This window comes from Hipposideros armiger, unplaced genomic scaffold (genome assembly GCF_001890085.2).
Source record: "Hipposideros armiger isolate ML-2016 unplaced genomic scaffold, ASM189008v1 scaffold_293, whole genome shotgun sequence".
In the NCBI taxonomy this organism is placed as follows: Eukaryota; Metazoa; Chordata; class Mammalia; order Chiroptera; family Hipposideridae; genus Hipposideros; species Hipposideros armiger.
The window spans coordinates 1,126,427-1,150,284 of NW_017731643.1; the positions used below are offsets into that span (position 1 = coordinate 1,126,427).

At 49.8% G+C, this 23,858-nt stretch overlaps 1 protein-coding gene across 1 annotated transcript in view; it reads left to right on the top strand.

Annotated features, from left to right (window-relative positions):
- The first annotated feature begins 6,844 nt into the window (after nucleotides 1-6,844).
- The window catches only part of PSEN2 (presenilin 2), a 36,935-nt gene continuing 19,921 nt past the window's right edge, over nucleotides 6,845-23,858 (top strand). The window contains exons 1-7 of the mRNA XM_019659016.1: nucleotides 6,845-6,919; nucleotides 7,543-7,646; nucleotides 13,158-13,193; nucleotides 17,762-17,922; nucleotides 20,009-20,223; nucleotides 21,356-21,497; nucleotides 23,530-23,597. Coding sequence (XP_019514561.1) covers nucleotides 17,782-17,922; nucleotides 20,009-20,223; nucleotides 21,356-21,497; nucleotides 23,530-23,597 — 566 coding nt within the window. The 5' untranslated portion in view covers nucleotides 6,845-6,919; nucleotides 7,543-7,646; nucleotides 13,158-13,193; nucleotides 17,762-17,781. The remainder of the gene's footprint in view (nucleotides 6,920-7,542; nucleotides 7,647-13,157; nucleotides 13,194-17,761; nucleotides 17,923-20,008; nucleotides 20,224-21,355; nucleotides 21,498-23,529; nucleotides 23,598-23,858) is intronic.

Consider the following 23,858-nt stretch of genomic DNA (forward strand, 5'->3'; position numbering starts at 1 on the left):
GAAAAGCTTCTTAGAGCCCTCAGTTTTAAGAGCATAAAGGGGTAGTGAAATCAATAAGTTTGAGAACTGCTGGCTTAAATTATTGAAATGTTAAGAGCAGACATCATAAAAAGCTCCTTAAAATAACATAAATATCCTCCAAGGAGGGATAAGAACATCCTAGCCACCACACAGAGAAAATGCTATAAATGTGATGTCCTTAGGTGAATTGACCAGAATTTTTCAATTGCTGGCAATTCCTAGACGTACTGGCAAAGCCTCATTAAGGGGAGAGCTGCTTCAGGGTGTCCTCCAAGCATTCCTCTGCCCACAGTGTCACACATGACCGGTAATACCTGCAGATCTGTCAGCACCTAGCCCATAGCTGGGTTTCGTGCTGGCAGGCTGGCTCCATCCTGGAACCCTACTGGTGAGACATCTGGACATGGGATGTCATGGAATGTGACTCTGCTTGGCTCAAAGGGGAGACAAAGAAACTGTTCCAGACTCACCCTGTGGTGTGCCCTGGAAAAGGCCTGATAGTATTCACATTCATCTAGGCTTCTGTTTACCTCCTTTTCATGATAAGCAAGGCTTCCGACTTTCAAAATTTCTACCAAATTCTCATTTAAGAAAATTGTCAAAAGAAATACCAGAAAAAGACGTAAGACAAGAATAAAAACGGTAGTGGGTGATTTCTCGTCTCTTCTCTTTACTTTTCTGTATTTTCTACACACTATGCACATAATATAACAAGAAAAATGACTAGTTATTAATAAAGTACCCACCACCAAAACCGGAAATGCAGGAAATAAGTCTTTTAGAAAAGTTTAAAAAGAAAAATATTGCATAGAACTATAAGATGCTGAACGTCAAATGTATCCATTAGATCAAGCTGAGGTATGCTACAGTAACAAGGGGCTCCTGGTCTCAGGGGCTTAAAACAAGGAAGGTTCATTTATTGCTGATCTGACATGTCCTTCCCATGTTAACCTTGAACCTGGTCTTGTGGAGCAGCTTCTATCTGGAATATAGCTGGTCTCCTGGCAGAGGATAAGAGTGGGGAAAGCCTGCCCAGGATCTTAGAGCTTCTGTCCAGAAGTGCCAGGCAGCACTTCGGTTGACATTGGTCAAACACACATGGGACGTGGCCAGTCCTGTGCTCAATGGGACAGAAAAGTACAATCCCCCAGAAGTGAGTGGTGCAGGATATTTGTGAACAGTACCACAGTCTATGATTTCAACATCAAATAAATCCAATCCCTACCTTGAAGAGAGGAGAGAGGTAGAAGAAGGAAGACAACTACCATTTGTTAAGTGTGACCTGTGCTTCTGTCACTTTTACCCCTATTTCTCTTTGAATCGTCTTGCAATTCCCTGAGAGACATCATTATCTCTCTTCCCAGATGAGGGAACGGAGGCCCAGCATGGTTAAGTCATTGCCCTGGGTCACACAGCAAATAAGTGGAAGAGATGGATTTCCAACCAGGGGCTTCTGGTTCATAAGCTCATGTGGTTCCCACTACCCCACACTGTCCCCTGGGAAGTGTTTGGTTTCTAAAGTGTGTTAAAAGAAAACACAATCCCCTGGACATCAAAACCTGAGGCAGAGGCCATCCCCTCCCAGACTGAGGTCATGGTCAGGGAAGCACTTACTCATTCCTAACAAACCAGCATGTGAAAAGCAGCTGAGAGCGATGACCTCAAAGTAGAACCACGAAGGGAATGAATTCATCAAAGATCCCTCAGCCACAGCCCAGACTGTGCCCTGACACGGAACCTTCTGTGTGGGCTAGATCGGGCTGCTGCCTCAGGTCAGACAGACTTGAGTTCCCTGCTTAGCTCTGCCACTCGTGATCCATGCACATTTGGGAAACATCTTTGTCTTTGTGGACCTCCATTTCCCCGTGTCAAAAAGAATACGAATGCCCAAACCCTCACAGAGTCGCCCCCATAATTAAGAGAAATAAAAGGAAAGCACATATCATTGGGACTCCAAAAACATTCATTCCTTATCCCTCTCTTTCTTGCCTTAAAAAAGATCACATGGCAGGAATCCAAGAAAGGTACAGTGCCTGGTCTAGAGATGTTCATGGGAGTGCGGAAGACAAGTGAATAGCTCCTTATAACACACTGCAGTAAGTACTATGCAAAGGAACAGAAGCAGAAATAGCGTCGCTTGGTTTAGCACCACCACTGGAGCACATGGCATAAGGGGAGTGGGGCCGGAAAGGTCTTGTGTGTTAAGCAAGCTTGGGTTTAGCTGCATGTGAGGGAATCACAATGGCATAAACAAGATAAAAGTTGTTTTTTCGTCCCTGAGACAAAGGCAGGAGGCAAGCAATTCTAAGCTAGTGGCTCCATGATCATCAGACAGAATTCCTTCCATTTTGTTGTTTCACCATCCTCATGTTGACCATAGTCCGAGGCGGCTGCCTGAGCTTCAGCGATCGCCTCTATATTCCAGATAACAAGAAGAATAAGAGTAAGGACATGCCCCTTCTCCTTCCATGCTATGAGCCACAATTTACATGGCTTTACCTAGCGTGGTCTGTGGGATTTCTGAGTCGAGTGGTCCATGGTCAGTTATCTATGTGTCTGGGGCTCTGTGGGGAGGACTAAGTTGGAGATTCAGGGTTGGGCTTCATTAACATAAGTTGGCAACTCTGGGCATGGCTGGGTTCCCCAAGGAGAGTGTGTACCGTGAGGACAGAGCCCCACTGAGGCCTGGAAACAAGGATGGGCAGAGAAGGTGACATCCACAATGAAAGAGGGAAACAAGGAGAGCACAGTATCAAGGAGAAAAAAACTGCAATCAATAGCGCCCAGTGTTAAAAGTGAGGCTACTTGGGAGTGAGGTCATGGGAAATTGCAGACAAGGAGCTCCAAAAATCATTCCCTCCGCTTAAGCAACCATTCAGCTGGCAAAAAGTGACAGAATCAGATTTTTTTTTTTGATCCCTGGAATCTAATTAAAGCCTTAGAACAACCAGGGTAATGATTAATGAAGAGGCTACTAAAATTCAGTAAGAAAGAGTTGCAGCATTTTTGCTTCCCCACCTACCGTCTCCTATTCCCAAGCCCAGCAGCAGCCATGGGGACAACAGCCCAAATTCCTGGTGTGGCTTGCTAGTGCCAGAGTGGGCAATATGGGTCTTATTCTCAAAAACGTGGTTGTGCACTTTGACCTGGCTGGCAGTTCCCAGAGGGACTAGTGCAGAGGCTAACCTTTGCTTCATCCCCCTCAGACTGGAGCAACTTCCCAGGTGGCATCTGTTGAAAGCATTTAAAGACATATACTACCCATAGCTGTCTGGGACCAGGAACAGCAGATGGGATAAGCAGCAGACAGACCAAAAAGCCTGGGAAGAAGGAGGCTGAGGAGGAAGATACTGGGGGAATAAGGGCTTTGAAGGGCTACTTTATATACTGGGGAATCTAGGCTGCAACACATGTGCCCAGGGCCAGACACATGCTCAGAAAAGACCTGAAAGGACCCTAGGCTGTACCTTTGGCTGACCTCTGGGCTTCATGCTAGCAGGAAATCAGGCTAACGCAGAGTTGTAGGTGGCCTGGCTAAGCGTGGCAGGAGTGCCCAGCTCAAAACCAATCTGCAAAGACCAGGAGGGGTGTCTTTTAGGATTTGTTTTGTTTTGTTTTTTGACTCTAAGTGTTTAAAGAGATCGGTGTCTGGTCAGTAGCTGACCAATGAGATAATGGAACAGAGACTTCAGTGACTACACTCTGCAAAAATTAGTTTGATAAGGAATACACTCTGCAAAAATTAGTTTGAAAATGTCACTAAACAGATGACTGCAGCCCTTAATAAGCAATAACAGTAAACCTTGTGAACTGGGGACAGAATCTGATTTCCAGAGTTATCAAATTATAATATTCAAAATGTCCAGTTTCAACAAAAAATTACAAGGCATACAAAGAAAAAGTATGACTCATTCACAGGAAAATAATTGACAGAAACCATCCTTAAGAAAGCCCAGACATTGGACTTGCTGAGACAATGAACTGTCTTAAATATGCTTAAATAGCTAAAGGAAACCATAGACAAAGACCAAAAGGAAGCCAGAGAACAATCAATGCGTAAATAGAGAATATTAACAAAGGGATAGAAATTATTAAAGGGAACTAATTAGAAATAATTCTGGAGCTGAAATGTACAATAGCTGAAATGAAAAATTTGAAAAAAATCAACAAAATTGGCAAATCTTTAGGTAGGCTGACTAAGGAAAAAAAGAGAGAAGATGCAAATAACTAAAATCAGAAACAAAAGTGATCTTTACAGAAAAAAAGATTATAAGAGAACACTATGAACATATGTACATCAACAAATTAGATGACCTAGACGAAATGGACAAATTCCTACAAACATTCAAACTACCAAAACTGACTCAAGAAGAAATAGAAAAATCTGAGCAAACCTATAAAAAGTAAAGAGATTAGGTCAGTAATAAGAGATTAAATCAGTGATCAAAAATCTCCCCAAAGGCAGGATCAAATGACTTTTCTGGGTAAATTCTACAAAACCTGTAAAGAAGAATTAACACCAATTCTTCCCAAACTCTATCAAAAAATAGAAGAGGGAATACTTCCTAATTCATTTTATGAGTACTTACGTTTCACTTTAGGGGCTGAAATTCAACCTCTCAATAAAGTATGACACTGAAAGTCCCCAAAACAACACCAAACCAGGCTGTGCAGTCCTTTTTCAGAGATTCTGCAAAGAGGCCTCATGCATCTGTTATAGCTGGAGTTTGTGATCCTCAAGTGTCTTGCCTTTTAAAGAACCTATTATTTTATAATTCTGTTAATTGTAATTTATTTCTCTAATGTATCAAAGACCATGATTTTGTCTGTGAACATGCTGACTGGCCCCATTTCCATCTTGGGTTAATTTGCATTTTAAAAGCTTTTAAAAGATATTTGGTTTTCCCCATTTGTCTATGGTCAATTGATTTTTGACAAGGGGGCCCAAACCATTCATTGGAGAAAGGACAGTCTCTTCAACAAATGGTGCTGGGACAATTGGATATCCACGTGCAAAAGACCTCACATCATATATAAGAACTAACTCAAAATGGATCCCCAACCTAAATATAAGCGCTGAAACCATAAAACTCTTAGAAGAAAACACAGAAGTAAATCTTCATGGCTAGATTTGACAATACATTCTTAGATATGACACCAAATGCACAAGCAACAAAAGAAGAAGATAGGCAAACTGGACTTCATCAAAATTAAAGGCATGTGTACGTTGAAGGACATTATCAGAAAGACAACCTACAGAATGGTAAATTATACTTGCAAATCAGATATCTGCTAGGGATCTAGTATCCAGAATATATAAAGAACTCTTACAACTCAACAACAAAGAGATAACCCAATTTAAAAATGGGGAAATAGATATTTCTCCAAAGAAGATATACAAATGGCCAACAAGCACATGCAAGATGTTCAACATCACTAGTTAATAGGGAGATATAAACCAAAACCAGAATAAGGTACCCCTTTATGCCCTCTAGGAAAGCAATAATAATGATAATGATAATTTTAAAAATGGAAAATAACAGTGTTGGAGGTTGTGGAGAAATTGGAACCTTCTGTTCATTGCTGGTAGAAATGTAAAATGGTTCAGCCTCTGTGGAAAACAGTTTCGTGGTTCCTCAAAAAGTTAAACATAGAATTTCCATATGATCCAGCAATTCAATTTCTGGGTATGTACCAAAAAGAACTGAAAAAGGTACTCAAATATGTGCACACACATGTTTATAGCAGCACTACGGACAATAGCCAAAAGGTAGAAACAGCCCAGATGTCCATCAATGGATAAATAAACTGTGGTATATCCATGCAATGGAGTATCATTCAGCCATAAAAAGGAATGAAGTGCTGACACATGCCACCATGTATGGATGAACCTTGAAAACATTATGCTGAGCAAAAGAAGCCAGACACAAAAGGTCACATACTGTGTGATTCCATTTAAGTGTTTAACGGGTTTTACTTTGGAGCGATGCAAACGTTTTGGAACTAGATAGAGATGACTGGAATTGCACAATACTGTAAATGTACTAAATGCCATCGAATTGTACACTATACTTTTTTATTTTCATTTCATTTTATTTTTTTAAGCTGAGCCATCCTGCCACCTGTTGGCAGTTCAGCTTGGGGGGGATTTGAACCGCTGTTGCTCAGAACTCACACTCTTGAGCGCGCTCTTAACCAACTGAGCCACTCCGCCGGCCCGAATTGTACACTTTAAAATGGTTTATTTTATGTTATGTGAAATTCACCTTAATTTTTTTTAAAAAGGGAGTCTACTCAGAAATGTCAAATTATTGACGATCTCAACTCACCTCATGGACCCCCAAATCTTGGAATCACAACTCTGTAGGCCAAATCTCAGGTCATCCGTAGTAAGTTCATCCCTGTTCAATTTTATCCAGAGCTCCCGGTGGTTCCAAAGCTTTAGAAGACAGACAAGGAAAATTCCCATGATGTTAGCACCAGGCCACTAGGACTCTCCTAAAGTAAGTAAATCCTTCGTGGGGGCGGGGGCGAGGGGTCCGGGAGATGCTAACGTACCTAACACTACCAGGAAATGAGACCTGTCACCGAGTAAATGTGCTACTGCCCCACGGCGCTGCCAGGCCCCCGTTAGGTTACAGGCCCAGCCTCCACTCCGCCTACGGTGGGTGCCCAGTCCCGAGTCAGGTGTAACCCGACCTCCGCGCACCGTGACACCAGGCGGGTCCGGGCGCTCCGCGTGCAGGACTGGGCCAGGGCTCCAGCTGGGGCGCAGTGGGGCGCGGGAACGTGGCGACGCCAACGGGGCGGAGCCGGGGGCGGGGCCTGCGCCCGAGCGGGGTCCAGCCCAGCGCTGGGCCACCCGCGTCAAGACGGCCGGAGCGCCGTGGCGGAGCAGGTGAGCGGGCGGGCGGGGCGGGCCTGGGGCTTGCGGCCGGGGTCCAGTCACCTGCAGCACGGAGGGCGCGGGGTGGAGCCGCGACGCGCGGGCCGGGCACTGCCCTCCGAGCGCCCCTCACCGAGGCCGCTTGCGGCCCCTTCACCAGTTCCGGGCTGCCCTCCCTGCGCGCGCCGCTGTCCGGGCCTCTGCGGCCGGCGCGGGGGTGGGAGAGAGGAGAACGCCGGGACAGCCACGAGGGGGGCCGGCCCGGAACTGGGGGCTTGGAAGGAGCTCGGGGAGTTGCCCCCCGGGCCTCGGGCCTTCAGCCGGGGCGGTGTCCTCCTCACCGCCCAAGCTTGAGCTGGGGGTGGGCGCGGTGAGAGCAGTTAAAGGGCCAGAGCATTTAAAGGAGCAGTGCACGTGGGGCTCGAAGGCGTGTGGACGTGCGCGTTTGCTCTCTCCTGGTTGGGACCGCCTTGGCGCCCAGTCCCTTCGGCCTGTGGCACCGGGCCCTGGGCCTGCTTTGCGGGGGCTAGAGGGGAGACAGAGGTCTTCCCGTTTACGTGAGGAACTGGACCGCAGGTCAGGGCCTGGAGCAAGGGTGATTTCGTAATCAGCGGTGTTTTCTCATGCATTGACAGCTGTGGGGAGACTCCCAGAATCAAGCTTTTGAAGCTGAAAAACCTGAAACAGGAGCTAGTCCCCAAGTCCAAATTTTACGGTTGTAGAAGCTCGGCCCACAGAGGTAAAGTGACACACCGTTCAGGGTCGCCCAGGTAGTATATAGCAGAGCCAGGCTTAGAACCCATTATTGTCATGGCACCTGGTTCTGCTGTCCAACCCTGGGACCAGACCTCAGCCGTTTGGCAGTTGGCTGAAATGCTCCTATTGATTTAATGTGTATTTCCTTTTTAAGGTATAGGAGCTGTTGAGTGGTGGACTAACTGCATCCCCATTTACATCTGGAGAGCCGGAGAGGCATGCCACCCAGAACATTTGCAGAGGCAACTTAACTCAAAATTGACATCCGGGGCTGCCAAGCCTGTGCTGAGAGTAACTTGATCAGGATAGACCCTGGCTTCCAGCATGGATGCCCCCCCGATGTCTGCATAGTTCACTCTGTAGACACCTGAGCCTCCAAGGCCTTCAGCCAAGACCTATGGCAGTAATTAAAGACTTGGGCTAAGCTGCTTCAGGTGTGTGAGCCTCAGGTTCCGCTCCGTGTGAATGCGGTTGTGTGGGAGTGGGTAAACGGGTCAACAGCTGTGTTTTCGGGGCCCAGCTGGCGAAGGGGCTGGGGGGGATTCTGGCTCCAGCTCAGAGCTGCAGCCCCGGCCACCTGTCAGGCGGGCAGGCTGTCCAGGTTCATGCCTTGTGTGCATGAGGGAGCATTTAGGGCCCGGGCTGGAAGTGGGGGGCTTGGAGGGATGTTGCTACAGAGTGGGATGGATGTTGTTTCAGGTTTTCAGGGGAAATTCTGTATCATTTGGTGTTGAGGTATCTGCACACCAGGTCTGGAGTCTTCTTTGGTGCATGTACCAGAGATGAATGTCCTGTTCGTATTTACTTGAGAAAGCGGGGGACAAGGAAGAGCCTGGCGGGAGGCTGCCACTCAGATGAGCCTGGAGGCCCACTTCAGGTTGTCATGGCTGTCACCACTCCCTCAGCTCCTCTAAGGCTGATCACAGTCCCACTGCACACAGCGTTTGCCAAATAAGAGTTTCCCACCTACCACGGCCTCTAAGTTATTGACGGTCAAGACATAACATACCTTTACGAGTTTGTCATGTACAAAAGAAAAGGCTGTTTTGTACAGTATTTACCACAGTTGTCTTAAGAGCGTCAGTCACACTACAGTAGCTGTGATTTGCATCCTTCTACAGAAGGGGGAACTGACATTCAGGGAGTTAAGCAACTTGTCCTGTTATGTGGCTTCGGTGACTTAGCACCAGGATTTGAACCTAGCGGGCTACGTCTTCTTAATCTTTTGAGTTCTTGCGCAAGAGGTTTCCCACATTCACCCCCCCTTGCCATGCTTCCCAGGAAATGTCTGTGGTCTCCTGACAACCTGACAAAGCAAAAAGTAAATTTTAAAAAAAAATACACAGATACTTTCTTTTTTAAAGAAGCCAAAGCAGAGTATGTGCAGGTCATGTGCATGTTTCTACGGAAGACATCTTCAGCTGGTTTTCAGCTGTTGCTTTGACTTGAGGACACCGTGTAGTTGGGGACTGGCAAGAGGGCAAATGTTTGCAAGTACATATTTCTGCCTGTTCCCCGACTCTGGCAGCTGGGGAAAGGAATGTTAAGGCTCACAGGCTGGCGCGCCCTCCAGGCTGCCACTGGCCGGGCCCTGGAGGTTCCCCTCACCTTGAGCCGGCTGGTACGGGCTTCAGGCCTTATTTAATCAGCGTTGACCTCCAGGCCTGGAGGCAGTGAGGGTGCCTTGTTAAAATCTGAGGCAAGAGTAATTTCAAATCAGTCTTCAGAAAAGACCAGATGTCAGGAAGGGAGATGAATTTTGTCTAGCCTCTTCATTGCCTGGGAGAATGGGCTGCCAAAATACAGTCTGCTGGAGCACGGGAGGAAAAATTGAACGGGTGCTCACCTTCCTGCTATGCCTTAACTGGCAACTTTCTGACTTTTTAAAAATAAAAGTAATACATGCTCATTCAAGAAAATTCAGGCAATATTTTTTAAGAAGCCACCCATTAGCCCTCAGCCCAGCAATAACCACTGTTAATATGCATTTCTTCTTAGCACTTTATATATGTGTGTATATATACCATGCTTCCCTGAAAATAAGACCTAGCCAGAGAAGAAGCCGTAGTATGACTCCTCCAGGATATGGAGGGCACACACCCCTCACATGAGGATTTATGACCTGTTTCAGGGAGAAGGGTGCCTTTTCCACAAACGCCTTCAGCTTAAAATATTCAGTATGCCAAGGTGCCATATTTGGCACCTAAAATCATGTGAGAGCTTATTTTCTGACTAGGTCTTATTTTGGGGGAAATGGTGTGTGTGTGTGTAGATAGATGGATAGATAGACAGATAGATAGATATAGACACATTTATAAAATCTGTTAAAATATTAAAGGTAGGAAATTGGAGATGAAGTTTGTGTCCTGTCTTTTAATGTTATGCCTTCAGAAGTTTCCCTTATTGAGTATTCTTGGAAAGCCAGGTTTGATTGGTGTGTGCACCATTATTTACCTCACCAGTGCTGCAGTGGGACCCTGTTGAACTGGCCCAGAGAAGCAGTGCCCTGACTCCTGCCCATGCGCACATGTGGGGATGCCCCGTCCCTGTGCCATGCCCATGTGGGAGCTGCCCCCCTGCACTTCTGCACCCATGTGGAGCGCTAATAGCATCGGGAGGGCAGAGTAGGTCCCCAGGCTGGACTTGTGGGGTGGGTGGCAGGAGACAGACTACTGTGTTTTTAAGGTGACAGGTGATCTGGTGGGTATTTGCAATTCACTGACCTCTTGTATTTTGGAGGAGCTGCGTATTAAATAAAAGACATACCTGCCCATGGAAAAGGCATGTGCCTTGTGAATGTGGGTGTGCTCTGTGGGCTGCCTGCGTGACCATGGCCCCGAGCCACCCAGTGTGTGACCCCCACAGGTACTTTGAGGGTGCAGGGAAGAGCTACTCAGCTGGCAGGCTGGAGACCTGAATTGTAACTGTGGCTTTGGTTTTAAGTCTTTAACCGACTGATTTCTTTTATCCCTCTGGGCTTCAGTTTCTTTAACTATAAAATAGGGTGCTGACTAGATGGCCTTTCGCATTGTTGCCCTCTCTGACATTGGTCCTATGGACATAACCTTTCCTTAGACAAAATGTTGGCATTGCTACAGTGCCCTGGGCTGGGGCTGAGTAGAAACAGGCCTGGATGAGGTGTGATCTTGGTAGCTCAACTCGTGTGTCTGGTAGTATAGCTGTCCCTAACTTTGCAAGAGGGGCATCGACAGGCTTTCATTATCCCCTTACTGTTCTCTCTGCCTCTATTTCATCTTCATTATAACTGCTGTTTATTAAACACCTACGATGTGCCAGGCATTTGACACGTTATCTCTAGTTTTTACAGTATTCTTGCAAGGTATTGCCTATCCTGCTTTTTCCAGGAGAGGAAATGGGCCATGTGAACTTACTAAGTGAATTGTCTGAGGCCGTGCAGCCAGGGCGATTGGCCCCTGTCAATCTCCAAAGCCTCAGCTTTTGACTACTGGCTGGCTGCTTCTCATTAAAAAAGAAAATGTTTCTCTGGGCCCTATTCGAAGGTGACATGTTAGGGACATGGCCTGTGTGACTGCCTTCACAGCTTCCTGTTGTCACTGCCCCAAACCGCCCTTTTTCCAGGCTACTTCAAGAAATGAGAGCAGTCTGTCTGGGCCCTGGGCCTTCTGAGTAGGAAAGGCCAGATGGGGTTAAATCTAGAGCCTGGATTGAGGTTTAGGAGGCCGCCTCAGGGTGCTCTGGGGCCTCTGACCTGGGTGGGTGGAGCCGTACTTCAGGGCCTCCCTGTGGACTCAGGCCCCAGCGCTGGCTGAGGCGGACTGCCTGTGCTGGGGAGAACCATCCAGCAAGTGATGTGCAGCACGGTCTGGGCGGAGGTAGATGGACAGATGGATGCAGGTCAGCCAGGACCAAGTACAGGGTCAGATGTCTGGGGCTGGGGAGACAGGCCGGCAGGGAAGCTGTGGGAATTTCTAAGGAAAATTCCAAGGGTATTTCCTCGCCTTAGCAAACCTTTCCCTAGTCTAGGAAAGACCGGGAACTTCCCAGGAGTCATGGGAACACTGTGAGGTAACCGTTGAAAGTGGCCTGATTAGTGCTACCCTCCTTGTGAGTGAGGGAAACTTATTCATTTCGGCCTGCTGCAAAAAACAAAAAACAAAAAAACAACGAAGCATTTGGGATCCAGTCCTTTCTCTGCAGCCCTAAGTGTTTGTGGTAAGTACAGTAGTAACTCCCAGTTTGCTTTTGGAGCAGCGATTTCCATCTTTTTTCCATGAGGCACGAGTGTTTACTGTGGCATTTTAAAATTCCCGTTGGCCTTAAGTTTTAAGGTCAACATCTTTGCATTTCTCTGGAGTGAAAAGACGGTCGAGGAAATTGGGTCACCGGGTTTCCATAATAATTGCAGGAACTGCTGACACCAGCACCATTGGGGAAAATTCTTTGGACCCGAGTCCCTTGGTTTGGCTATTTCAGCATTTCAGTCCCATTCGGCTTCTTAATGGGAGCGAGCAGTGGCTTCTTTGGATGTTTGACTTTTGCATCCTACTCCAAGGTAGCTTTTAGCCGCCGCGCTTTGCTCTGGGAAGGGTTTCCAGAATAATATAATCTCATACACTGGACACCTCCCCTCCCATCAGCCCCTCTGCGTTTTCCTGTGGCTCCCTCACAGAATGGAGCTCTGGTTGCTATGTGGGTGACAGGATTTGACATCAGCGGTGGCAGAGTCAGTCACTCAGCCCCACCCCCACCTGCCTGTGAGTCAGTGAGTCAGCCTCCTCCCTCAGGAGATCTTAACGTCACTGCTGCCCTGATGTGAGCATCTAGCGAGAAGGTTGTTTGTCTGCACACATTTGGGTGGTGATATTTTTCCCCTCCAAGGATTTCAGAGTACCACCAGGCTTCAGCTCCAACGGAGAAGCGAAGGAAAAACATCCCAGCGGCTCTGTTCTCCTTCAGGAGCCAGGTAACAAGAGGGGTGCAGAAGAAGTGAGGTGGCTTCATGAGTCCATCTGCGCCCCCCATCCCCTGGGAGGGGATATGGGAGAGGACGGAGTGGAAGAAAATCTGTCTAAAGGTTGATACTCGTAATTTCCCTGCAAAAAAATTAATAGCTTAAAAAAGAAAACTACAAGTACAATCCATGTTTCTTATAGAAGCTTTGAGAAATGCAGACAAATATAAAAAGTCACCCAGCATCTCACCACCCAAAGATAACCTCCTTTAATGTTTTGTGATATTTCTTGCCACTCCTTGATATGCATACATTTTTCTAAGAAAATTCAGATGATTATATATGCAAAGTTTTAATATCTAATACGTTTAACAGCCTGTTGTATTTTTTCATGTTAAATACTCTTTTCAGATTTTTTTAGTGGTCATATGGTGAACCCCATCAGGTGATATGTTATAGGACACAATCAGGCACTTCACTCACTTTCACTTTTTTTTTTTTTACAATGAAAATAACTGCAAGAAACATGTTTTTTATGTAAATCTTTTATTATTTTCTTAGGACAAATTCCGAGAAGTAGCATTTCAGGATCAAAAGGTAGGATTGTTTTAAAGCTTTTGATTTTTATTGCCTTCAGAGAGGCGGGTCCTGTTCCTACCAGAGGTTTTTGAGCCCCAGCGTTTCCTCCTTGGTGTGGACTTGGGGACTTTTCCCGCCTGAGAACTCTCTTCTTCCGCAGCTTCTCTAGTCTGACCTGCTCCTTGCTCCCCCCAGATCCAGGGCATTCAGGAGAAAGGACTGTTCCCTCTTTCTCTCCCCATGCCCATTCAGCGGAGTAGTGTGGAGCAGTGGGGGTGCCCAGGTGACAGGCAGGTGGACTGTAACCTGACACTTGCAGTGCTGAGCTGGGGGCTCAGGCTGGGGCAGCCGCAGGGAAGGTCTAACACCAGCGGCAGAATCACCCAGGGACTGTCACAAAATGCAGACCCTTGGACCTTTGATCAGGATGGAGCTGGGGAATCTAAATAAGTCTTAAATAAGCAGCCTAGCATAGTGTTTAAGAGCATGGAACCTGGCCACCTTGGTCCAAGGGTAACTTTGAACCTATCACGTTTTAAACCTGTTTCCTCATCGGTAAAGTAGGGAAGCACAGCAGTACTTAGCTCCTAGGGTTATTGTGTTCAGTGCATAGTCAGGGCTCAGTAGGTGATGTTCTATACATTCCCCCCCCCCCCCCCCCACCTTAGGTGGCCTGAACCACTTTGAGAAACAGCATCCTAAGGCATCCAGCCTTTCCTAAGTCCTGCCCTCAGGCACTAGCAGCCTCCACTGTCACCTCCCAACCCCCAGGCCCAGAGGGTTGGATTACACAGTTCCCATGCTTAGACAGCCAAGACCAGCCCCTCCCTGATCCCCCTCAGCTTGTGCCCTGCTTTCCTGGGAGCCTTGGGCCCAGCTTCGGAGAAGGCTTTGGAGAAATTCTTTCCTTTTTTTTTAAATTTAATTTTATTTTTTTATGGGAACAGTGTTGGGGAATTGGGGGAAGGGGAACAGACAAGTTGCTGTCCTTTTGTTCTTCAGTCTAGTTGTGGAGGACGTTGCTTCACTGGCCCAAGTTGGCACCATCATTGTGCTCTTCCCTGGCGAGGCAGATCAGTCGCCGGCTTCTGGATGGCCGCTCATGCTGGCTGCTGGCCGCTCACGCCGGCTTGCTGGCCACACACGGTAGCCCAAGGCAACCCACTGCCACAGGGGCTGCAGCCTATGCCATCGCCGGCGACCCACGGCAGCCCAGCTCCAGGTTGAGCTGTTGTTCAGCATCTTAGCTGTAGAGGGCAGTGTCACTGGCCCTCATATGTGGGATCCGAACCGGGGCCCTCTGGCGTCCCAAGCCAGCTCTTAACCAACGCGCCACTCGGCCGGCCCTTGAGAAATTTTTTCAAATGGGATGGAGGAAGGAATCTGCTCAGGGAGCAATTGTTTTTTGGTGAGGAGGCCATATGTGAATTACATTTGGTAGCTGGACAAGAACGTTTTGCAGTTTTCTGACCTTTCTCCCTCTGTCCGGTGCAGTTCCACGTGGAAGGGTCACAGTCCTTTAAGCTCACCCTTCCCGGGCGCGTTCAGGGAAGCAGAAATGCTTTCTGGAGGGACACCTTGTTAGCTCTTAGAGGCTGGCTGAAGAAGTGGAAATCAGAAGGACTTACCCCTACTTGATCCTGGGTCCCCTGCTTTTCTGTCACCACCCTCCCCGTAGCTCCCTTCCTCCTTTCAAGAAGCATCTTTACTCCCTGTTCATCTCCCTCATGCTTTGCTATTTGGGTTTCCAGGAGAAGAGGCAGCTGCTGTGGTCCCGAGGGTGAGCTTACTCTCTGCCCTCAGGGGCTGCCGCCCTGTGAGGGGACATTTTAGATACAGGGACTCCTGATCTGCGAAGATAAATCACAGGCACTCCAGAGGTGTGGGAAGATCATCACTAAATTATTAATTCACACCCCAAGCCAAACTGGCATGCTGGAAAACAGCTAGTAAAGCCACCGTAGTCTCACATCCCCTCTAAGGCTCTGCTCCAGATGGAATGCCATTTAGGGGTACACAATTCTGCAAAAATTCAGCCACACCTTTGTTTCGGGTGCCCCTGTTTGAATAAAACTGAATTCCCCGGTACCAGAGTGAGTAATGAGGGAAACTGCTGGCTCCAAGCAGGTGTTGATTTAAGCTGCACATAGGGAGACCCTGCCTCACGGAGGAGGACTTTGAAGTTCTTCTCCTGGACCTCCGTTAGGTAGTTTCTTCCATTATCACAGAAGATGGAACTCAAGCTGAGAACTTCCCAAGGTTTCAGTGTGTTGGGGCTGCAAAGCTCTGTCCCCCAAATTGGGCTTGACTGCTGGGTCCAAGGTCTGGCCCACCTGTGGCCCTGGCCTGAGCCTAGTCTTAGGGGGACCCCAGCGGAGAGGGGCAGGCCCACACCCCACCTGGTGAATGCTGCTGAGCTGGCACCCCACTTTCATAACGTTCACTCTGTTCACACCCCTCTTCTGTTCAGACGGCTTCGCAGGCCCCTCTCTGCTGGATTCAGCTCTCACTCCTTGGTCACGTACCACGCCCCTGCCTGGGATGGTCACCCCACCTCTGCTCCTTCATTTCCCACCGCTGCCTCCCAGGTCCCCACGTGTCAGCTGCATCAGCTTGCTCCCTATTCTCAGAGTCGGCCTGTTAGGTACCCCCTACACACGTTCAGGTACCAGATTACTTTCCAGGATGCCCCACCTCCTCCCATCTCTGCAGGAGATTCCTTAGTTACCTACCATTTCACTCCCTCTTACTCCTTGAGACCTGGGACATCTAATCCTTGCGGCCAGCTGATAGGCTGTGCCTCCTCCTGATCTGAACCCCAGTAGCACAGTGTCCTCAGCACCCCTCCGGCAGTCATCTTACTTTGCTTCTTGCTGCTGTTGCTACTTGACGTATCCATCCTAAACCCAGGGGAGCATAATCATTTTGAAATCCTTGTGACTTCGACAGGGAACCCTTTGGAATGGGCGCAAGGTGAGGAGATGGACAGAAGAGAGTCTCTCGTGTGCCTGTAGTTGGGGGTAGAGCTGCAGTCCACTTGGGAATAATCCAGGCCCCAGCCCTCAGTGCCTCTCTTCAAAGAGTGGCGGCCACAGACCCTGCTGGGGTGGACGGAGGCTGACTCAGTGAAAGGAATTAGCCCGCTTCATTTAAAAATCATAAATTCCCGGGAGGTGACCACCTTAGGGGACTAACTTTCAGCAGAGGGCAGACCGGGCTGTGTGTCCCTAGTGGCGTGAAGCTCGGCCTGAGGGTTTCCTGGGGGCAGAGATGGAGAGCTGGCCCTGGTGATGGCTCAGCGGTCCCAGCCCAGGATGTCAGTAAGGATGGTCAGATCCACCAGGGGCTGTCGGGAGCTCTTCCCATCCCCTTGGGGCCGCTTCTGGTGGAGCTGTTGTGTAAACATTCCTCTCAGAGCAGCACAGCCGCCTTGGGGACAGGCCTCCCTCCTGCGTAGTCCCTTCGGCCTCCGTCTTCCCTGTTGGTTCTGCCTTAGCTGTACTTTCCCACCTCTGTCTCCCCCAGCATGTGCTCTCACGGCTTTGGCCATCCCTCCTAAACTCACGGCTCTCCCTCCCTCCCCTGCAGCCCAGACCCTCAAGCGCCTCCTAGAAGCTTCTCCCTTTTAATCCACAGACACTCACAGGTTCCTGGATCAAATTCACAGTCTCCCACTGACCCGTTCTTCTCCTGCCTCCCCATCTTACTCCGTGCCTGGTCTCGTCCTGAACTCTGCCCTTTGTTTTGCCCCCCACTCCCAGTCCTGTCTGTTTACCTCCTAACCCTTTCTGGATTCTGTGCCCTCACATGCATCCACCCTGCTGCCGCCTTCAAGGCGGGGGTCACCTTCCCTGCTTTTTACTCCTTTTTCAGTCAGTGCAGAGTGACATTTCTAAACAGAGATCTGATCTGTCACATTTCTCGGGGGACACCGTAGACCTCCTCAACATGGCAGGAAACCCCTCACACCTCCACAGCCCCACCCTGCCCAGCACTGCCAGGCCCCGACCGGGACATTTGTCATGCCCTCTGCCATCCCCTCCTGCCTGAAATAATCTGTCTCCCATCAGACGATGTGATCTTCTTTAGAAAACATTCCTGATCTCTGAGATTTACTCCCATCTTTGTGCTTCTGTACAGCGTGGTGAACACCTGGATTATTAAATTTGTCACATTGGATGTTTTATATGTTTGTTTTTTAAGGACAAAAGTATGTTTTTTGCTCATTTCCATATGTCCAGAGCCCAGCACAGTTGTTGGCACATTGTAGGTGCTCAGCCGATGTTTGTTGATTGAATGAATGAGTGAGTGTGCTGACAGTTTGCGGTGTTCCTGACTTCTCTAGTTGGGCGTTTTGCCCCCGTGGCCTGGATCTCCTCAGGCCAGGCCCTCTCGAGGCCACTACAGCCTCAGAGGCAGTCCTGGAAGACTTGCTTTACAGCAGTCGTTTCACGGTGTCCTGGGGAGTCATTGCTGAGGAGGACCTGTGTCCAGATCTTCTGGACTGCCTCTGGCCATCCCTCAGCCCCCCACGGCCTTTACCTCTCAGGGCAGTGGGACAAACCCTCCTGTGTTCCTTTCTCCAGGCACTTCCAGAGGCAGGGCCATGCTCACATTCATGGCCTCTGACAGTGAGGAAGAAGTGTGCGACGAGCGGACGTCCCTGATGTCGGCCGAGAGCCCCATACCGCGCTCCTGCCCGGAAGGCCGGCAGGGCCTGGAGGACGGGGAGAATGCTGCTCAGTGGGTAGGTTCCCACCAGCAGGCTGAGGCCTTGAAACAGGCCGCTGGGCTTCCTGTCCCTAATGTGTGGGGAGCAGACATTTTCTGATGCGGGGGTGGGTGGTGAGGGAGTAAAGGTGAGAATTGGCCAGAAGGGTGGGGGGCCCCCACACAGGCTCTTACATCTGTGAGGGCCTCATAGTAGACTCTGCACATTCACAGCCTGTTAAAGTTCAGCTTTGCAGTGGGACTAAATGATTCTCTCCGCCCCAGGCCCCTCCCACTTAGATTCGCCTTCCTAGTGCAGGAAGGGGAGAGTGAGCTTGGGTGCTGGGACCGGGAGCACAGGCTCAAGGATGACAGGAGGAGAGCTGCTGCAGGAGACCCTCATTGACTGATGGCAGACGTGATAACCAAGAGCTAAGCATACCTGATTCGTGTTTGACTTTGGAGCTGGGGATGTGCCTGAGTCCGTTCCTGCTGCTATAACAAAAATACCATAACTGGGTGGCTTGGACACAACAGAAATGTATTTCTTACTCTGCTGGAGGCAGGAAGTCCAAAATCAAGGTGCTGGCAGATCTGGTGCCTGGTGAAGGCCTGCTTCCCGTGTGATAGGCAGCTGTTTCCTCTGTGTCCTCACATGGTGGAAGGGGTGGGAGAGCCCTCTGGGGTCCCTTTCACAAGGGCACTGATCCCATTCAGGAGGGCTTCACCCTCTTGACCTAATCAGCTCCCAAAGGCCCCGCCTCCCAATACTGTCACATTGAGGCTTAGATTTCAGCTGTGGATTCTGGGGAGACACACGCATTGAGGCCGTAGTAGAGAGGGTGGGCTGCAGTGTGATCTTATCTCTGTGTCCACAGGACGGGAGATTATGACTTTATGAAATGGGGGTGTACTTGGGAGCGTCACCCAGACGAGCCGCCTCCCTCCCCATCAGGGCAAAACAGAGTCTGAATTTTCCTGAATCTCATTCTCCGTTTTGCCCTTTACAGTATTTAAAAACCTTCCCACGTGGAATTTTTTTCTTCCAGCCCGCCCTAATCCCCCTTCCTGAAATTCTATTTTCCTGTGTGCTCTGAGCAGGAGCTCCCCAGTTGAAGGCCACTGCCCAGCTAGCTACTCCTTAGACTTGTCTTGCTAGTTTCTTCATCTTAATCTCCTGGAAGTTCTTGAGCCTTTTAGTTGTTTCAGTTCCTGTTCAGTAACCATTTGTTTTTGTTTTGCTTTTTCCCTTCTTAGCCGAGTATCTAGATTGGAATTCTTTGCAAAGTGCTGATAATCAGAGCAATAGTCGTTTTAGATTTTTGCTTCATTTGGCTTTGGCTTTGGCTATTAATGTAATTAACAAGGAAGCTAATGACCCTGAATTGCCACAATTCCAAAACAGAAACTCTTGCAGACCCGCCTGTACCAGCACCTGGCAGGCTCCCTGCCCCCTCGTTGGCTGCTTACTCATTTGTACTCTCCTGACTTCCCGTAGCCCACATGTTTGATGCCTGGTTAGCCTCTCTGGTTCGGAGCTGCAGATTTTGCATGCTTGATTTTGGGGGACAAAGAGTTCAAAGTAATTTCTTCTCTGCAAATTCCCAGTGTCATAGTTACAATCAAAGAGAGTCCTTATGCGTGCTGACTATTCCAGTTTGTGATTTGTCACCCAAAAAGGTTTACTCTTTGGTGTCCTCCTATCACCTGGCCTGTCTCCTCCCAAATCAGTGTGGCCATGTGGGCATAGCTGAATGGTGTCCTGAGTCCCTGTACTGAGGGGCAGGGGTGAGCCCTTTAGATGTGCTCCAAACCCATTAGCCATTGAGTCCTGGGCCTTCGGACCACCCTCTTGTATAGCTGCTGCGGCCTCCCTTCCTGCATCTGGGGTGGTTAGTACCACCTCTCAATCTTCTCTAGGTGTCTTCATAAACTTTTCAAATGTCCTGGGATGTGCAACACTCCCACATCTAAACTACAGCCCATAGACTGGTGCTTCCATCCAGAAAGCGACATTCAGATTTCTTGTTTCCTGTCCCAAAACACCCATCCACTGTGTCAGTCAGGAGACCAACCCTGGGGGGGGGGGCATTCCGTGGCCCTCACAGTGTGGTTTCCCACAGAGAAGCCAGGACAGTGAGGAGGGCCGTGAGGAGGAAGCTGACCGCTATGTCTGCAGCGGGGTCCCTGGGCGGCCGCCGGGCCTGGAGGAGGAGTTGACCCTCAAATACGGGGCGAAGCACGTGATCATGCTGTTTGTGCCTGTGACCCTGTGCATGGTCGTGGTGGTGGCCACCATCAAGTCTGTGCGCTTCTACACGGAGAAAAACGGACAGCTGTGAGTTGGAGGCTGGGGCAGGGTAGGAAGTGGGGCTGGGGAAGGGGGGCTGCAGCCTCTGCTCGTCACTGCACCTGCAGCTCCAGGCCAGCGGCGGCAAGGAGCAGGGGCGAAGACCTCCCCCACATCCCTGCCCCGGCCCATCCACTGCCTTGCCACATTCCTAACCTCTCTCCACCTCAGTTTCCTCCTCTGTATAATGGGTTTGATGATAATGTTATCAGGAGAATTAAGGGAGCTGCTCTGTGTAAAGGCCTTAGGGCAAGCAGCTCCCAGCACGCTGGGCTTTACTGCAGAAGGCACACAAGGCGCTGCTGAGCTCAGTGTCCAGGCACCAGGCCCCAGGCATGGCTGTGCCACCTGTCACCGCTTGACTGCAAACAAGCCACTTCCTCTCTGGGCCTCTGCTCCCATGAATGTAAAGCGAGGTGGCTGGCCCAGATGACTTAGCTCACGTTCAGGCTTGTGAGGATGATTTTCTTTAGTAACGAGAACACAGGCAGAAGCAGCACATAGGAAAACAGAAAGCTTCCCGTCCTCCCCACCTCCCCGTGTCTCATCACTGCTGAGTACCTTCTCTAAACATCTTTCTTTCAGTTAGGGAGTTTTTGTTAAGGTTTTTGTTGTTTATCAGAAAGGAACAGAGAGAGAAACCCCTGCCCTCAGGGAGCTTGCAGTCTGTTGGGGGACTCAGAGCAGCACAGGTGAAAGCGTTAAGAGAGCTTGAGAACATCGCAGGCAGTTGGCTTCCGGCTGTCCACGTTGGACAGAGTGAGGCATCAGTGACTTGCTTCCGAGTGGGGTAGAGGAAACAGTGGGGGCACATCCTGGGCTGGATGGGGGTGTGGGGACTGCTGAGTCTCCTGGACCAGAGTGGAGTGGGGTGGGTGAGGAGAAGCACCTCCAGGGGAGGGTTTAGTGGGTGCAGGGGGCCTTCCCCACTGCTGCCCTGGGCTCAGTCATCAGGCTGAGGTTAGGGGGCCAGGAGACGGGCAGGAGGGCCCGGCAGCTGGTGGGCAGCACTCCGCCAAGGCGGGTGTTCCCGGAGCACCTCCACCAGCCGTCCTTGGCTCCCTCAGGGCGGGGGGCGTGCAGGGCAGGCAGGGAGTGGACACCTTGCCTCCTCCTCCAGCATTTACACGCCGTTCACTGAGGACACGCCCTCGGTGGGTCAGCGCCTCCTCAACTCCCTGCTCAACACCCTCATCATGATCAGTGTCATCGTGGTCATGACCATCTTCCTGGTCGTGCTGTACAAATACCGTTGCTACAAGGTGAGCACCGGCCATGCGCCCACCCCCGCCCCCAACCTGCCTGACACTCCTCCTGTCCACACACCACAGGGTGCCTCTAGGCGCCAACCGTTGGCTTAAAAAAAAAAAAATAAGAGTTCCTTTTTTTCCTGCAAAATAGATTCTGATTTTTAGTACTCTTTCCACCCCACTCCAGCCTCCCAGCATGGATTACCCAATGCTGTTGTCGTTTAAATTTACACATAATCCCACTTGATTGAGTTCCTCATTGCAGTGTTCAGGGTGTCACTTCTCATATTTAAAGTTAATTTTATTTTGCTTCTCCTTCTGAAGAAGTGAGATGTTCTATTTCAGGCTCCCTTTACCCCATACTTCCCCTCCAGGTTTATTTTTATTTTCCCATTTCCCTTTTGGCGGGGGATGTACAGATGCTGTGCTGGGGTCTTCTGTGCTGGGAGATGGTTGGGCAGCCCCCTGTCGCTGTGCAGTGGCCCCAGGGGTGGGAAAGGAGGTCTGCATCATGTGCGTAGTGTTTGCAGAGATGCTGTGAGCTGTTAGACGTGGGTTTCAGGCCTTTCTCCCAAGGAAGGCTTTGAAGCCCTGAGGACTGAAAGGAAGTTGAACTCGGCATTACCTCGTTTAAAACCATTCACTCGCAGGCATGTGCAGCTGTTTGTATTCAGGTTGTCCCCACCTATGGAGCAGGTAGTGAGAGGGGAGCACCATCTCAGGTGGAAGTGAGTGGTGGGAAAGGCCATCAGGAAGTGTCCTGGAGCTGAGCTTATCAATAATTACCTGTAAGTGAAGCTGAGTTTTAAATTGGGGTGGAGAGGGCAGTGGTCAGTGGGAAACAGGCTAGAGGCTGCTTGTCTGGAGCAGAGGATAACAGCACAAATGAAAGCCAGCTAGGAGCATGGAGGGTGTGGGAAGTGACTGACACCTGCTGTGGTCAGCAGGTGTCAGGTGACCAGTCCCAGCGACCGTTAAGGGGCAGCTCAGGGGCGGCCAGTTAGCTCAGTTGGTTACAGTGCAGTGCTCATAACGCCAAGGTTGCCGGTTCGATCCCCACATGGGCCACTGAGCTGTGCCCTCCACAACTAGCTTGAAACAACTACTTGACTTGGAGCTGATGGGTCCTGGAAAAACACACTGTTCCCCAGTTAAAAAAGGGGAGGGGTAGCTCAGCCATCCATTCAGTAAGGTTTACATGCAGGTTCCATGACACTCAGGCCATGATGGTAGCCTCAGGTGGGCAGAGGTGGCTGGGATGAAGGGGTCACCACGTTCCAAAGGCAGCTGTGCACAGCACGGCCAAGGCTGCTGGTTTCACTCCTGGTAGACCAGGTCTCCCTGAGGTCCGTAGTGGGCCGAGCTGGGTACGTCCTCAGGGGCGAGACCAGAGGAGTGACACCACCATGCCACTGATGGCTGGCTGAGGGACTGGTTTAGAATCAGCCCACCCTCCTATGTTTGGCCAGTAGGAAAGGAACGTGTCTTTCTGAGGAGCTGCCCCTCATGTGGGAAAGGACTCCTTGACTTGACTGTATTCAAAAGAAGCTCCCTCAGGAGCCTGCCCTGGCTACTCTAAAGCAGCATCCTTAATGAATCTCCTATCACTGTATTCTGTCCATTTTTTCTTCATGGCCCTTACCACTCCCTGTTAATACTTGTTTATGTGTTTATCGTCTAACTGTCCTCATGCTGGGATGTACCACACATGGGCAGAGACTTTGCTAGCTTTAGCCCCAGGGCCTAGAATGTGCCTGGCATGTAGGAGACCCAGCATATCTTTCTGAGTGAGTGAGTGGAGGTCCAGGTGTTGAGAGCTAAAGAAGTTTCATCTTTATATACTTGCTGGTTGACCTTGAGAGAACTCCTTGAATTTCTGGGCCTTTCTTCTCTGTAAAACGGTCACCTAGTACCTTCCAACATGGTCATGAAGGAGCCTAACTAGAAAGACTTTCAGGCTTGGGCGTCAGTCCCTAGAACCCGGGGGCCTTGTGACTTGGAGGTTGGGACACCGTGTGGTCATTCTGCCTGTTTCTTCGTCTAGTTTATCCATGGCTGGTTGATCATGTCCTCTCTGATGTTGCTGTTCCTCTTCACCTATATCTACCTCGGGTGAGTGGCAGCTGGTAAGCACGGGGGGTCCTCAGGGACCCCTCCCCCTGTGGCACATGTGGCTGTGGCGAGCCTGGGCATGGAAGGGCGCCTGTAGGACTCCACACCTCTCCAGTGTCACTGCTTCAAGTGCCCAGACCTTCCTGACACTGGGGAGTGTGCGCCATGGTGGCCCACACGTCTCCTTCTGGTTCCTAACCTAAAAGAGCAGAGCCATCCTGGGGGAGGCTACCTGAACCCGAGCAGGGTAGAAACCCCTCA